A 16,196-nucleotide genomic window follows, 5' to 3' on the forward strand; every position below is an offset into this window, starting at 1 on the left:
CCTGTCCCCTAAGTATATCTAGAACATGTCATTCCTGTCTCCACAAGTATCTCTAGATCTATAACCTGTCATTCCTGTCTCCTAAGTATATCTAGAACATGTCATTCCTGTCTCCACAAGTATCTCTAGATCATACTTCCGTTGTGAAATGGTAAATACCTGATACAAAATAAGTGACCTCAATACCAAGAAAATATAGTAATTCCCTAGATCATTAGTCTGAAAGTGCTAATAGAGATTCTGCTTCGATTTAGTGATGCAATCTTGTTCATTGCATGTGATGACTATATTGTCAACATAAACCACCAAGTAAATGCAAAAATTCGGGTCAGAATGCTGGTATAAGAGAAAATGGTCAGCTTTACTGTAAGTTATGCCAAACTCCTGAATAACTATGCAAAACTTACTACACCAGGCTCGAGAAAACTGTTTCAGACCATAGAGTCACCGCAAACTTCATAAATATTTGTCTAATCTTGACTTTGATGTAACAACCTCTTAACTTATTCTTGTGAATTCAGTTTCATTGTAAGTTATGCCAAACTTCTGAATCACTATGCAAAACTTACTATGCCAGGCTCGAGGAAACTCTTTCAGATCGTAGAGTGACCGTAAACTTACCAAATATTTGTCTAATCTTGATTTTGATGTAACATCTTATCAAGCTTTCTGTTGACAACAAATGGTTTCCTGTTGTTGAAGCATGTCTAGTGGTCAGGGGAGATTCCTTGATCTTGGATAAATTTTTGGGTAATCTGCTACTAGTTATTCGAACAACAATACTAGTGTTCGCAGGCTACTCTTATTGCTCAATACTTGTCTATGATGTTACAGTTATTCTGATTGTACAACTTGTGAGCTGTTTCATTGGTCCCATTTGTAATGGTATGTTTGGAATCATTTTGGGGGACAGAAACTCATGAGAAACACTTGCGGACTTCTTTTGTTGAATCATCATCATCTTAAATTTTTGTTTTGATTTTGCACAATGTATCAAGTTAATTGTTATCTTGACTAGACTGCACATGGTTTAGTGACTAGTCTGGAAAGTTTGTGGTATCATGATTACCATAGTGTTTTTGATCCTTGCAGATAGAGAGAGATCTATGAAAAACAACAACAGAGGTTGGGATCTGCTGCTCTTGCATTGCATTATGTGAATATCATCACTCAGATTGATACACTTGTAGCATCTCATGCTTGTTTTCAAAAAGTCAACTATTATCTTCAGTAGTCTTGCTCCAAGTATTTTTCCCTTACTTCCATCTATAACCCACTTTTGGTCTCTACTAGTAGTGTGACGCTGTGGTCTCTATTAGTAGTGTGATATCCAGTAAGCTAAAACACCTTTTTGGTGATCAAATCAACAATTCTCATCGTTTATGTTTGTGTGCTCTCATACAATTATCATCTTTGATCTCAAATTATATGCTCTAAATTGTTCTTCAAAGACTCCCCTAAAATATGTGGAACTCATCAATTCGCTATTGAATTTGTGAATAATTTCAAACCTTTGCTTGAGGCTGAAATTAATTTCTGCTAAGCTCTAAATATTTGCTGATATACTAATGTGCAATTGAGCCTTTTTATTTTTTTAAAAAAACTTTTTATTAGTGATCCATTTTAAAATTCCCTCTTAACTTTACTCGAACTCCTTCAGTTTATTGCCTCTTAACACTTTGGGACATGTACCAAATGCACTTATTTCACTTGCTTGAGCCTCATTTTGATTCCTTTGATGATCGGAGGTGGACCAACGTGGAAGGGTGGGGGTGCTCGTCACCTGTTAGCTTCGAAAAAAATTATGTGTATATATGTATATATACCAAGCAAGATAGTATATATATTTAATTTGCGTACTAGCATGCAAAAGAAGGCTCATTGCATGTTGGTTGCATCCTACTTCCCTTACCTGTGACACTAGATCGAATCTCAATTCTCACTTTTAGTTGTTTTTTAAAAAATAAATTAAATGGCTTATAATAGCCATGGAAAACAGTATTCGCAAATATGAGAGTTGAGAATCGAAGCTGCAACAGTTTCTGAAGTTTTTTCTTCCAAGTATGTACTCCTAAAAACTCTGCAGAAGTTTATACAAAAGATTTTTAGGATAATAACAGAACAAAGTATTTGGTTTGTGGAGCTGATGAAGGCATATAGTTGATCAGCTGACAACAAGAGCTAGTTTTATTTAAAAGTGAAGAGGAACACTATGGTGATGGAGTAATGTATGGATGGTCCAACTAGGTGATCGTTCTTGGACTTAACTATCCACTTTTGTTGTAGAGAATTAGGAGAAGATGAGTGGAGTACTCTTGGGACGATATGAATCTCTGAACTGACTCGTAAAGATACTCTTTGGTATGGTCTCTTTTTACGATACAAATGGGGACTTCTAACGGATTGTAGTTTTCGAAATTTTGTTAGTATGTAAAACAGCTTGGAAGATATTTTCATTGGGAATATTCCAGTGCAGTTGGAATAATCGTCAATCATTGTAACACAGTAATGAACTTAGACTAGAACTTACAGATTCGGTCCAATGTAATCATGGTGGACAAGTTCTAAAAGGGATGAGAATTTACTATTGTTTGTTTTGGGAAGACGTACATTTTTGTTTTCCAAATTGATACGAGTCGCAAACTAGTGTTGTTATGGAGGAAAATCAGAAATTATATGTCGAAGTTAAGAGAATGAGGATGACCAGTAGTAATGCAGTGAAATGAGCCCTCTCACAGATAGAAAATGTTTCTTGACTTGCATCCCCTATGCAATTGTTTGTCCTGTAACATGATCCTACAGGAATTGAGTCAGTCCGCTGATAATAATAAAGCTAAATGGGCATTCAGAAACTTGTAGGGCGTAGTTAAGAGTCAGGGATGGAGTATTGAGAACTTGACCATGGTTTTGGTGCCAAAAGTAGGATAATTTTGAGTGAAAAAAATATCAAATATAAGAGAATAAATGTATACTACTTGCCAGTGCTGATATTCTTATATAAAAAATTCATGCCTTAGAGACAGAATGTTTGAGGAACATCACTGAGTTGTGGGTATGTGTGAAAGAGACATAGATGAATCATTAAGTGAGTTATATTTCAAGAATTCGTCATGTTTGTCACTAGTTCCACTGTTGACTGAAGTACAAAATCCTGAAGGTGCTTTCTGAATTTTGCTTTCCATTGCCATTAATGATCAGAAAAGGAGAACTGGTCTTTAATTGACATTTTAAAATCATACCAGATTAGCTAATTGTTGAATAAGAACTGTCTATACTTGATTATTCTACCAGAAACACATTATGCCTCAACATTTATCTTTGGATTTGGGAAGTGATAGGCAACGGGTTTCGTTCTTTCAGCATACCATTGTCAAACTTAATGTTCTCTCACATTTCCGACCTTGATACCAGATAGATGTCTGATAATCTCTTTTTGATACAAAAGTTATTTCTTGGTTGTAATGCAGGCCAGAGATCTCATTTTGAGGTTTATGGAAGAGAGAGATTCCACTTCGACAAAATGCCATGCTCAACTGAGACCTGGTATCTGATGTTTCTTTCTTTTTGTTTGGATTAATAGACAGTTCTCTATATATATTAAACATAGTTAGGCATCAATTCAAAATACAGGGTTCAGACAGACTCTGGAGTCTTTTACTATATATATATATATATAAAGCCGGGATTGGAATAGATAACGGGGATGGGTCTTTTAAAAGGAGTTCCTAATATGTGTAACTGAAAAAGCATCATAGGCTTATATGTGTTGGACAATATGGAAAGAGAGGAATTCTAGATGTTTCAAAAATAGGAGCAACTCTATCCAACAGATGAAGATGAATTATACTTTGCTCTTTATTTTTTGGTGTAGATAGTCTCTTTCTGTAGAAATTGGGGAAATTCTAGATGTATTAAGCTCCCTATAAAAGAGAATAGCTCCAGTTTCTTTAGAGTCTTTTGATGTAAATATGGTGCAAGTACAATTAATGTACTGAATGATCTTAACATTGATAGAAATACACAAAGTTACCAATTTCAAAAAAAAAAGCATCGTAGGCGAATGAGGAGGAACTATAAACAAAAATGTGTTACCAAAAAGTTTCTTCTTTGCCTTTTCCTTAGCTAGCAAGTCCATGACGTGGTTCTGTTCTTTGTAGCAGTGAGTCAGGCAGGTGCTTGCAGCATCACCGTCAATAACCTGCATTCATCCATTATAGTAGAGTAAGGTCTTTGTTTTTAAGGAGTAGACTAATTACCTCTATGGAGTCAATTTTAGATTTATCGCGACATGTACTTATTTTCCACAATGATCCTCAATCTATAGACCAAGGCACAAAGTTCAATCATGTTGTTAGTAGCTTTTAGAGCACCTTTCATGAATCCAAGAACCCAATTGCTGCTGCTTTCATTTTAAAACCCATCCCATACCTCCAACTTCTAGATTACCTAATGAAGATTTTGTCCATGTTAAGCTTCTAGATATTTCCCAACTAACCGCAATGGGCATATCACTAGTCTGGCTATTTGTTCACAAATGGAATTCCATAGCCCTTGGGCTGACATTTTTTATAAGGGAAAATGATTTATATTATTTTTGAAAAGTATTGTGGGACTACACTGGTATGTTGTTGTGGTAGTGTCATTTCCAATGAGCCATATTCCAAAGATAAAAAGTTAACATGTCTTTCCAGGTTATAAACCAATTAACAGTCCTGCTGCTATTAATGATATTCCAAGTGAACCCGAGAGGCCTGGTCTTTGAAGCAATAGTTATGGGAGAAGTTTATGTTAATGCTACTAGCATTCGTATTATTCCAGAAGGAGACTGCGTTAGGGCGTCAATCAAAGAAAATGTGTCTTCCCTGTGTTTCTGCATCATTGGTCAATGGTTTTTAAGTAAATTGATGTTTTCTTCTTTTGTCTAGTAGTTTAAAAGTTCCAGATAATTTGATGTGCACGGTAGCTTGAAGGTCATTAATTCCCAGTTATAGCAGTAAACAGGTCCATTAGAAGGTGGTAACTGTTAGAGACTAGAATGTATTTTCAGAATGTGGACCAAGTTGACTTAAAGAAACTTTATAGTGCAATCAGTAGAAAATAGTTCATAGACTACTTAGTTTTAGTGTGATAACCATAAGTCGGTGATTTGGCCTAAGCTGGGAACTTCATAGCAAACTTGGGCCCTGTATCTGGAGTTTCTTGTAACAACTGTTTGAATTTAGTAGGTGTGCACAAAGAAAATTTTCCATCTTTGTTTTGACAATTTTGCTAAGATGGTTTCATCATTTGCTTCTGTTTGAAACCATTGTCTAGGAGCTTCTTACCATGAATGTCACGAACGTCGTACTGGAGTTCATCTTTTATACATCTTGCTAATTAGCTTGGCTGGTATTCTTTTGTGTTTCGTCGTCAAAAACGTTTGATGACCTCACAACTCTAAAATTATACTCTCTCTTTCTGGTTGCTGTGGGCAGGTGTTGAATACTTTCTAAGAGAACTTCTGTACATCTTTTTGTGTCTGAATTGCTTGCTAATTCTAAAGTATATTTTTTATAAAGGTAACAATTGTATATCAATCATTAGCTCAAAGCTGGTATCCAAAATTCACAACATATTCTCCCTCCACCCTTGTGTGTCAGGCATAAACAAAAGATAAAGAAAAGAAAAGAAGAAAAAAGAGAATTATCCCTACTCCCTAGATACCCCTTTCACCTTCATAAGGACCCTAAAATGTCTACAATAGCCACAGGGTCATCTATATACTCTGAACTACACCAATAGCAAAAAATGATAATGCAGTTCATTTTAATGTTGTGCAGAGGGTTGTCTTGTTATCAAAATTCCTAGAATTCCTTTCTTTCCATATGGTCCACCAAATAACACTTGGGGCAATTTTCCATCTACTCTTGTTTGTGCTGCCACTGCCCTTTCATATTTCAGCTTTCTAAAGCCTATCCTATTCTCCCTTTTTTGTCCAACTTATATTTCTGAAGCTAGTAAACAAATTCCACAACTGGTCAACCACTTTACAATGTAAGAACAAATGATTAGTTGCCTAGCTACCTGCTAATGAAAACAACATCTTGGGCACATTTGTGTTCCCCTCTTCATAAGATTCTCGTGTAACTACAACCTATTTCATCACCAACCAAGAAACTACCACTTTATATCGTATTTTAATCTTTCATATAAGCTTTCAAGGCAGAAAGTTGACTTGAGATCCCATCTGATTCATATTTCTATATGCAGAACTAACAGTGAATAATCCTTTGCTATGACAATTTCATTTAAGAGTGTCTTCTCCCTCAAATCCAAAGAACTAATCAAGTGCTCCAAAAAATTTGGCCAACCTTTCCACCTCCCAATCTTGCATCAATCTTCTATAGGTAAGGTTCAGACCAAACTTTATAAAGAGTCTACTCTTGTTGTTGGTTCATACAAGTGTTTGAGGCTTCCATTCCCTAGCCATTTATCTTTCCAAAGCCTGATCTTCCTCCCATTGTTCACATTACATTCAGTATTTTCATAGAAGTCATGCCATAAGTTTCTAATTGATCTCCACAAAATGGAACCAGTTTGTGGAGATCAATTAGAAACTTATGGCATGACTCTATGAAAAGACTGAATGTAATGTGAACAATGGGAGGAAGATCAGGCTTTGGAAAGATAAATGGTTATGGAATGGAAGCCTCAAACTCTTGCTCCGAGATATTTATCACCTGAACCAACAAGAGTCAAATCTTTATGAAGTTTGGTCTGAACATGGATGGAACCTTACCTACAAAAGACTGATGCAAGTCTAGGAGGTGGAAAGATTGGCTGAAGTTTATGGAACACTTGATCAGTTCTTAGGATTCAAGGAAGGAGAAGACACTCTTAAATGAAAATGCCATAACAAAGGTTTATTCACTGATAGTTCTGCATATAGAAATATGAATCAGATGGAATTCCACTTTAAATTTCTGCCTTGGAAAGCTTATATGGAAAGTTAAAATACCCGATAAAGTGGTACTTTTTACTTGGTTGGTGGCGAAAGAGGTTGTACTTACACAAGAGAATCTTATGAAGAGGGGAATACAAATGTGCAATGTTGTTTGGTGGTGGTGTAACCATCTGTTCTTACATTGTAAAGTGGTTGGCCAGTTGTGGAATTTGTTTAATAGCTTCAGAGAATAGGACAGACTCTAGAAAGTTGGAATATGGAGGGCTGTGGCAGCAAGACAAGAGTAGACCAAAACTTGTCCAAGCAGTTATTTGGTGGACCATATGGAAAGATAGGAGTTCTGATAACAAGAGCAACCCCTACACAAGATTAAGATGAACTGCATTATCACTTTTTGCTATTGGTGTAGTTTAGAGTAATGTAGATGACCATGTGGCTATTGTAGACATTCTAGGGTCCTTATAAAGATGGACTGTGGAGGGAGGATATGATGTAAATTTTGGGTACCAGTGCTGAGCTGATGTTTGATATGCAAATTTTACCTTAATTTAAAAAGTTGTAGCCTGTATTGAACTATCCTGTAGGTGTTTTTTGTTTCGAAGCATGACACTACCAAACGAGTTTTGACTGAAAAAAGTTCAGCCTGCTAAAGACTGGTAATGCTAATAGGACAGAATTATATCGGTTTATGTGGATCCAAAGAGCATAATACTTTTATCAGAATGGTTACTGTTAGTATTTCTAGAAAACATTTGTATCGATGTAGAAAACTGAATCAAAAAGATATAGTTATTGATTGAGTACTTGAGGTTGATCCAAAGATGGTTTATTTCACTACTTAAATTTAATTATGCTCAAAGTTTAGAGTCGCAGTATTACATTATAGAAAAGCAATGAAAAGGGGATAAAATCATCTAGCTAATATATGCCAACTTTAGGTAAAACACTGATGATATGATCAATTTCAATATCACAGCTACAAGCATTACAGTGAACATGCATATCTCCATCTTCATCTTCACTATCATGAGGCCAACCATTCCTGTGAATGCGTTGATGCTGAATTGTGCAACGATTGGGTCTTTGTTCCAACACTATAGGATTTTTCACCCAAATATGTGTCAAGATTTCGATTAACTTCTTTCGACACTCCCTTGTTATCTTCCTTAGTTGCTTTGTATTTTTCATGTTGCCAATCAACTTTACTCCTTTTTGCTTAAATTCACCCCCTATAAAGACCATAATTATGCCAATCACATAGAATGCTCCAATGTGACCTCCTTTTGCTGCTCTTTTCAGAAATTCACTTGCAAGTTCTGGCTGATCATCTTTAAAGAAATCCATCTGAAAATAGAAAAAGCACATTTAGGAGTCTTAGTACCAATCTCAATGAAAAAATCTATCATTGAAAAGTTATCTTTAAATATATGTTGGATATGAAGTGTACATAAAATTAATTCTTACCACGCCCTTTCTATATAAAGCTTCTGGATTCCCACATTCTCTGCACAACTCCAAGAATGAAGTGACTTTGTTTATCTTCTCTTGATTTTCCTTCTCCCACGAAGGTTCTATTGAAAACTCTGCCAATGTTGCATTCTGATATACGTATCGTTCATTTGCAACTTCATGAAAAACCTTGCAACTAGAATATCAATGAATTAGAGAAAACAACAATTGCTCATCGCAGAAAGATCTATAGAATTATGAGATACATACATAGATAAATAAGTATATACCTTAGCTTAGCATTGATATAATTCTTAAAAGAAGTAGAAGCAATCTTTGCAACAATTTCCGTAAGTAACTCCTTAGGAAGTGATTCAATGGTAGAAGAAAATTCCTCTTTCATGATGAGTTTGTTATTTTTTGCTCCTCTAATTTTTGTAATTTTTTTTGAAAGACGGCTAATCACCATTTTAATTTGCTAATTGGGATCAACAACGAAGGGAGTAATTACTGCAGTCAACTAATGCAATTGAGTTATGTCTAATTTATCTTTATTTATTGTTGAGTTTCTGTTTCTTCAAGTTTTTCTTCTTTGAATGGGATTTGAATTTTTTTTTTAAATCCTAAATCCAAAAAGGAAAACTTTTACAAATATTTTTTTCTTATAGAGGTGAAAGTAGGAAAAGTGTGTTCGGTACTAGGATTCCTTTTCCTATGTGTGGTTGGATTATTGATTTCTATAAAATATTTCAGAAGGACTGTTTTTAGAAACTTTTAAAAATTAAAATCATTTAATTAAGTTAATTATTAAAAATATAACTTACATAAATTTCATAGTGTAAAGAGTAAATTACATGTTATTTCTATTTTTTTTTCTCATTGCGATAATCCTCTCGTAGTGTAAAGAGTATAGTATAAAGAGTAAATTACATTTTATTCCTATTTTTTTTTCTCATTGCAATAATCCTTAAAATATGTACCTTCCCGATTCATAAATCACCATTCGGGTACATTAATTCATCATCTAGATACATTGATTCTAATACAAGAAGAATTTTTTTGTTGCGCTAAAAAAGGAATACAATCTGAAAATCTAATTAAATTTTATAAATTTACACTTACATTTCTTGTTACTCTCAATGATACAGAGGCAAATCCTCATGGAACAAAGAAATTTAAAATTTCTAATTGCTCCCCTTGTTTAATGAAGAAACCTTTCAAACTTGATTCAAAAACTTTTGTTGAAATTTTGAGTAAGCAAAGTGAGTCATGAATAATACAACAGTGATGGAATTGTTGTTGGACAAACATTTTCCTTTTGTTATCACAATGAGAAAAAAAAATAGAAATAACATGTAATTTACTCTTTACACTATGAAATTTATGTAAGTTATATTTTTAATAATTAAATTAATTAAATTATTTTAATTTTTAAAAGTTTCTAAAAACAGTCCATCTGAAATATTTTATAGAAATCAATAATCCAACCACACATAGGAAAAGGAATCCTAGTACCGAACACACTTTTCCTACTTTCACCTCTATAAGAAAAAAAATATTTGTAAAAGTTTTCCTTTTTGAATTTAGGATTTAAAAAAAAATCCAAATCCCATTCAAAGAAGAAAAACTTAAAGAAACAGAAACTCAACAATAAATAAAGATAAATTAGACATAACCCAATTGCATTAGTTGACTGCAATAATTACTCCCTTCGTTGTTGATCCCAATTAGCAAATTAAAATGGTGATTAGCCGTCTTTTACAAAAAATTACGAAAATCAGAGGAGCAAAAAATAAAGAAATGGATATATATTATTAATGATATATTGTTATTTCTAAAATAATTAGTAATATGCTAAGTAGTGTAATCATACCATATACATTAAAGTAGTAAAGATTGTCCATAAGATTGCCCATAAGGTGTTTAATTTTCATCGAACAATTCAAAATCTTTCTCCCATTTCCCCAAAAAATCTCTCAATTTTTGAATCTAACTTGTCAAAAAATTGTACCAATACATCATGAACTTGTTGTGACATTTTGGAATCTAAGAATGTGAGGGGAGGTAGGAACGATACTAAAGTGATGAAATTGTTATTGTCAGAATGTCAATTTTGTGAATCTCAAATCAGTCATTGCGACTAAATTAGAGTTCGATGATTTGAGGAAGAATTTATAAATCAGATACATTGTTGAGGTGAAGAAATACGAGTCTAGATTTTTAGTGTATTCGCTATGCATTGATAGAACATACAAAAAGATAAAAGAGATACATAGCTCTGATAGATTATTCATACCTTTTATGATGTTATGTTATCGTTTTTTGAATTGTATTTTCTAGATGGATAGATTTGTCAATGCATTACTATTTATGTATATCGTTTAAATTGCTAAATATTTTATTTATACTAGATATATTAAGTAAGTAATTGTTGTTCATAAGACGTTAGATTTGAGATCGATATACTATTGTGTGGTAGTTTCTTTGTAATTGATACATTTAGTAGTTCGAATTTCACGTACCGTATCTAAAAAAGGGGAAAAGGGTCAAAAATACCCCTCAACTTGAGTTTATTAGTTGACTTTGCCCTTGCCGCTAAACTAAAGTTAATTTTACCCTTATCGTTAATTTTTCCTAGATAGTCATTCATGTTTGAAAAATTACTTAGAAATATAACTTATCTTTGTTTTAGGACTACAATATCACCCAACCCAACTTTGACTATTTTTCTCAAAATATACTTGATACAAAATAATACATTATTTCTTTCCTACTAGGATGCCATGGCATCACAATAGGAGAGAAATAATGTATTTTTGGTGTCAAGTATAGTTTGAAGAAAATAGATAAAGTTTGTGATATTGTAGTCCTAAAACAAAAATAAGTGATATTTCTAGATAATTTTCCAAACATGAGTAACTATTTAGGGAAATTACTCTAAATTTTTCATCAACAATATGCTTCATCACATAATCCATTAGCTTAATCATTTCTTAAAACTATTATTTCAAAAAAAAAAATAGTTTTAAGAAATGATATAGTTAGCAAGTGGGAAGTTCTAGCAACTGAAATTAATTTTGTCCATGATTAACACTTACACTTTATTCTGATCATTGTTTAACCATTGTTTCATAATATATTGTACTGTATTATACTTTATTCTATTGTGTTGTATGATAGATACAATGTTTGGTTAACTGTATTGTTTGTTGTTATTTAATAATATTTTAATTGTTTGATTTGATTGTGTTGTATTGTAATTTATAAATTTACTAAAATATACTTAATTATTCTAGGATAGGATGTTTGACTAGATTTAAGTAATTAAGGGTAAGGGTAAAATAGTATTTTTGTAATATTAAGTAAAAATATAATTGAAAAAAGAAACTAAGTAACAATGGGAACACACCAAATCGGTTAAATAATTAAGGTTAAGGGTAAAATAGTATTTTTATAATATTATGTAAAGATATAATTGAAAAAAGAAATTAAGTAACAATAGGAACACCCCAAATCGGTTGTTCCATAAAGTAGGGATTTTCATTATTAAGTAACAACAAAATTTAACAATACAATATAATATATTTTAAGTAACAATCAAAACAAACATTATAGGTATAGTACAATATAATATAATAAATAACAATGATCCAAACATAGTGTAAGAGACCATTCTTAAAGGCGTAAAAAAGGGTGAAAGAGACGTATAGATGTTTCTGTTGTCTAATTCAGAACAAACCCAATAACGAGGAGATTTTTTTATTAAATGAAAATTCTATCAAATTTTACCATTGTTAAACCAAAACAATGCCTTTTGAGAAATAAAATTGAAGTCCGTATCACATGAAGCGTAGTAAATTAAGGAACAAATTATGTGGCAACTAAAAACAATCTTTTTGTTTCCATCCACCTAATCCACATGTTTCCGTCATATTTAAATCTTTTGGATTCATTCCATATGGTAATTCCCACTCAAAGTGAATAAAGTAACTGAGCTAGAGGAAGTTCAATATTAGTTAAACCAAATAGCATTCCTGGACACATTCTTCTTCCGGCACCAAATGGAATAAATTCAAAATGATTTTCCATAAAATCAAATCTCTCTGGTATAAAACTTTCAGGATTTTTATTTATTAAAACCTTAGTTTTAAGAGGTATGGTATATCCATCAACATTTGTTTGCATCTCTAGGTCCTAGAAGAGGAGCTGGTGTATGTAATCTTAATGTCTCCTTAATCACTAATTTTAGGTATGTCAATTTTTCCAAATCTTCTTCATCATCATAATTTTTCTTTCCCCTAAACACTTCTCTCACTTCCGCCATAATATTTGGATTTTTCATCATTTACCCAAATAGTAACTGTAGATGAAGTGTCACTTTCAGCAATAAAAACATCCTACATCAAATAAATAAAATTAGTAAAATTAAATTCGTACACTAGTTAAAATATGAAATTTGGGTACTAAATATTAAGGAAAAATTGTTGAAGGAGTCTCGATAACTTAATGAAATTATTTTTAGCTATATCCATACTATTAATAAAAAAAAATTAAAAAATCAATCTACTCTTATTAAATAAACAATAGAAATAACTTAGTAAACCAGATTATTTTTTGAATAAGCATGAAAATAAGAAGTTAAGCAATCCTTGAAATAAAGGAAAAATTACATGAATAAACAAATATATACTAGTTAATTAGCTAACATAGTTATAGTTTGAATTAATTACCACTCACAACCTCTTTTTAGCTCTAATTAGGGGTGCCGCTCTCCTCTCTTCCTCTCTTCCTCTCTCTCACCACTTTCCCCTCTTATACATATACACATTCAAATTATACAAATATAAAGTCTACACACATACATACATACATACATACATACATGCATGCATACATACATACATATATATATATAATTTGTATCTTTCCACTCTTAGCCCTCTCTCACTCGTCTCTCTCCTCCCTCTTCCAATTTTGCTTGCCTCCTCTCCGAATCTCGCTCGTCGATATACAGATTCATATGTATACAGGTTACATGTATGCAATTATGTGACATATATACAAATATAATTCATCTCTCTTTACTCTCTCTCACCTCTCTTCTCCCTCTCACAATTTCGCCTCTCTCCTCCCTCTAATTAGCATGTTGCTACAACTCATAATTAGCAAACTACGCCTAAATAAGTTCTTTTTAGTGGCTAACTGCAAAATTTCCACAAAAAATAAAGGAGAGAGGGAGAAGATTATGAGATGAAACAACCCAAACTTACAAGAATCACAGCTTTAATGTGGTCATTTGTGATTGGACATTCAAGTTCAGCGTCCTCCATAAGGTTAAGTAAAACATCAACAAGATCTTCACCTCCAAGTTGATCACCAATTCTCTTATTTCTATTTGCTTTATTTTCAAGATGCTCCTTTAAGATGTCTTCCATAATTTCATCAATCTTTTTATGAACATTCATCAATCTAGATTCCGCGCCACTCAGTTTGTGAAGTAATTTCCAAGAAGGAAACAAATCAGTCACATAAAATCCTGACGCTAATATCAATATATCCTTCAACAATTTTATAAACTCATCTCGATCTTTGAACATCTTCCCAAATGCTGCACTACAAGTGACAGAATTGGTAAACCAAAATATTTTTTCTGTCATGTTAACTGGAGAACCCTTTGTTGAACGAATCGATGAAATGAGACTTGAAATCTCATCTTTACGAATCGTACTAAAGGACTTGACCATCTTTGTACTAAAAAGTTGGTACCTTACAAATTTTACGCATTTGTTTGCAGTAATTATCATATAGACTAAATACAATATCTTTATTATTATAAAATAGGATGGTTGTGGACGTAGATTGTGGCCTATCAGAAAAGGCGAGATCATGAGTTGTTAGAAGTTGTTTTGCAATAGTAGATGATGATACGATCACAACAGGAATTTCTCCAATTTGTAAGTACATAACACCCCCATACCTTTGTGCTAAATTTCTAAGAGTAGGATGCAAAAATCCTCTTCCAATCAAGTGATGAAGACTTCAAATAAAAGGAAGTCTCCATGGACCTGGAGGCAACCTTGTTTCTTTTTTTTTTTTTGTTTTTACTAACTAGAATGAAATACAAGAAGAAGATAACTAAAGAAACTATAGTAAAAAGGGAAGAGTACATTTTCACTAAAGAAACAATTCTTTTTTTTTTTTTATGAATGTTGCTTTTACTAATTTTAGCTGCTTTTATAGAGCTTCTCCAATGAGTACTTAATTAATAATTTTAGGATGTAACTGTTAAAAGTCTCTTCAAATTTGGCACACTTAATTATATGCACACCTAAATTATGTCAAGTCTTAATTATTATTCCAAATCAAATATGGATTTTTCGGAACTATTTAACCCCTATATAATCTTCGTTATTCTTTCAAATATTGATTTTTAAAATAAAATTTACATATTTAAAAATCATATAAAATACTGTAACTAAATTAAAATAATTAATAATTCAAATTATTTAAAAGATTACTTGAGAATTTCAAAGTCTGAAAAAATACCTAATAAGTTAAAACAAGTAAATTAAATTTTTTACATAAAATCTTTAACTTAAAGTTTATTGCACAAAATATTGATCCTTAAAGTTGGCCAATAAATTGGATAAAAAGAAGTAATGTCATGGACACGTTGGTGGGTTTACATTTCACTTCCAATCACTATTTTTAATAACCCACATGTCTAATCTAGGGATGGCTTATCTAGGGATGGATTAAATATAGGGCATCTTTCACGTGTAGCAAATAAAAAATTTATATTTGTATGCATAACAAAGTTTGTATAATTGCGGTCCATAGCAAACATAGAAACTGTATAATTTGCTATACGTATATAGTTGAAGCAAATTGTATAAAACAAGAAAGAGAAAGACACTTGGGCAGAGAACTGTATTAAAACGAATTGTATTATTATAAGTGTATAGAACGATTATATACAATTTGAATTTGTATAAAATGAGAAAGAGAGAAAGACAAAATAGACTTGACAAGGAATATACAATTTAATCGAATTGTATAAAACGAAAAAAGAGAGAAATTAGATACAATTTGAAAATTGTATAATACGAGAAAGAGAAAAAGACAAAAGAAACTGGGCAGGGCAATATTTTTATTGTATAATTATAAGTGTATAGGACGAAAATAAATGTACTTGCATGCGTATATACAATTTTCTCACGCTTTATACAAACAGAAAGACAATTTATACATTTCGCTTCTGTTTGTATAAGTGAGAAAGGCGAGGGTGGCGAGCGAGATTTAGGAGAGTGGCGAGCGAGATCTGGAAGAGGGGAACAAAAATATATGTATTTATACAATTTTCTCTGCTTTATACAATTAGAAACAATTTTTATACACTTGTGTTTGTATAAAAAGTGAGGAAGAGAGAGAGATTGGAGGAAAGTGGCGAGCAGGATATTTGAGAGAGACACAATTAAATCAAACACTAGCTACTCTATTTATTTTAGGTTATTAGTTTGCTATTATATGCAATTTTCCTTCGATATATTTGTGAACCAAAGCATCAAATGGAAACTTTAAATTATTTATATTCTTTTATGAAATTATTATATCCAATTCATTTAATTTTATTAAAATATAATATATTAGATATGAAAACTTTTCCAAATAATTCTTTTCTTTTTATATGAAAACTTTAAGTTTTCTACAAATAATATTCAAAGTATTTTTTTAAAAAAAATTTAATCTAAAGTCTATTGTTGATAAAGAAAACGAAGTCCCTCAAATATGGGGATCTAAGACA

At 32.1% G+C, this 16,196-nt stretch overlaps 1 protein-coding gene and 2 long non-coding RNA genes across 3 annotated transcripts; 1 reads left to right on the forward strand and 2 right to left on the reverse strand.

Annotated features, from left to right (window-relative positions):
* Nucleotides 1-7,861: 7,861 nt before the first annotated feature.
* LOC109120451 (putative F-box protein At1g67623) lies at nt 7,862-8,861 on the reverse strand. Its single transcript, XM_019214262.2, has 3 exons — nt 8,683-8,861; nt 8,408-8,588; nt 7,862-8,287 (listed from the first exon to the last, which is right to left on the reverse strand). The coding sequence occupies exons 1-3, from the start codon at nt 8,859-8,861 to the stop codon at nt 7,862-7,864; spliced, it is 786 nt and encodes a 261-aa protein (XP_019069807.2).
* Nucleotides 8,862-11,880: 3,019 nt separating this feature from the next.
* Nucleotides 11,881-14,749, reverse strand: LOC101248396 (uncharacterized). Its single transcript, XR_011221703.1, has 2 exons — nt 13,663-14,749; nt 11,881-12,789 (listed from the first exon to the last, which is right to left on the reverse strand). It is a non-coding gene; the product is annotated as an uncharacterized lncRNA (long non-coding RNA).
* LOC138349122 (uncharacterized) lies at nt 12,149-14,367 on the forward strand. The gene is made up of 3 exons (XR_011221704.1): nt 12,149-12,498; nt 12,584-12,641; nt 14,234-14,367. It is a non-coding gene; the product is annotated as an uncharacterized lncRNA (long non-coding RNA).
* Nucleotides 14,750-16,196: the final 1,447 nt, after the last annotated feature.

Source organism: Solanum lycopersicum, chromosome 6 (assembly GCF_036512215.1).
Source record: "Solanum lycopersicum chromosome 6, SLM_r2.1".
Taxonomy (NCBI): domain Eukaryota; kingdom Viridiplantae; phylum Streptophyta; class Magnoliopsida; order Solanales; family Solanaceae; genus Solanum; species Solanum lycopersicum.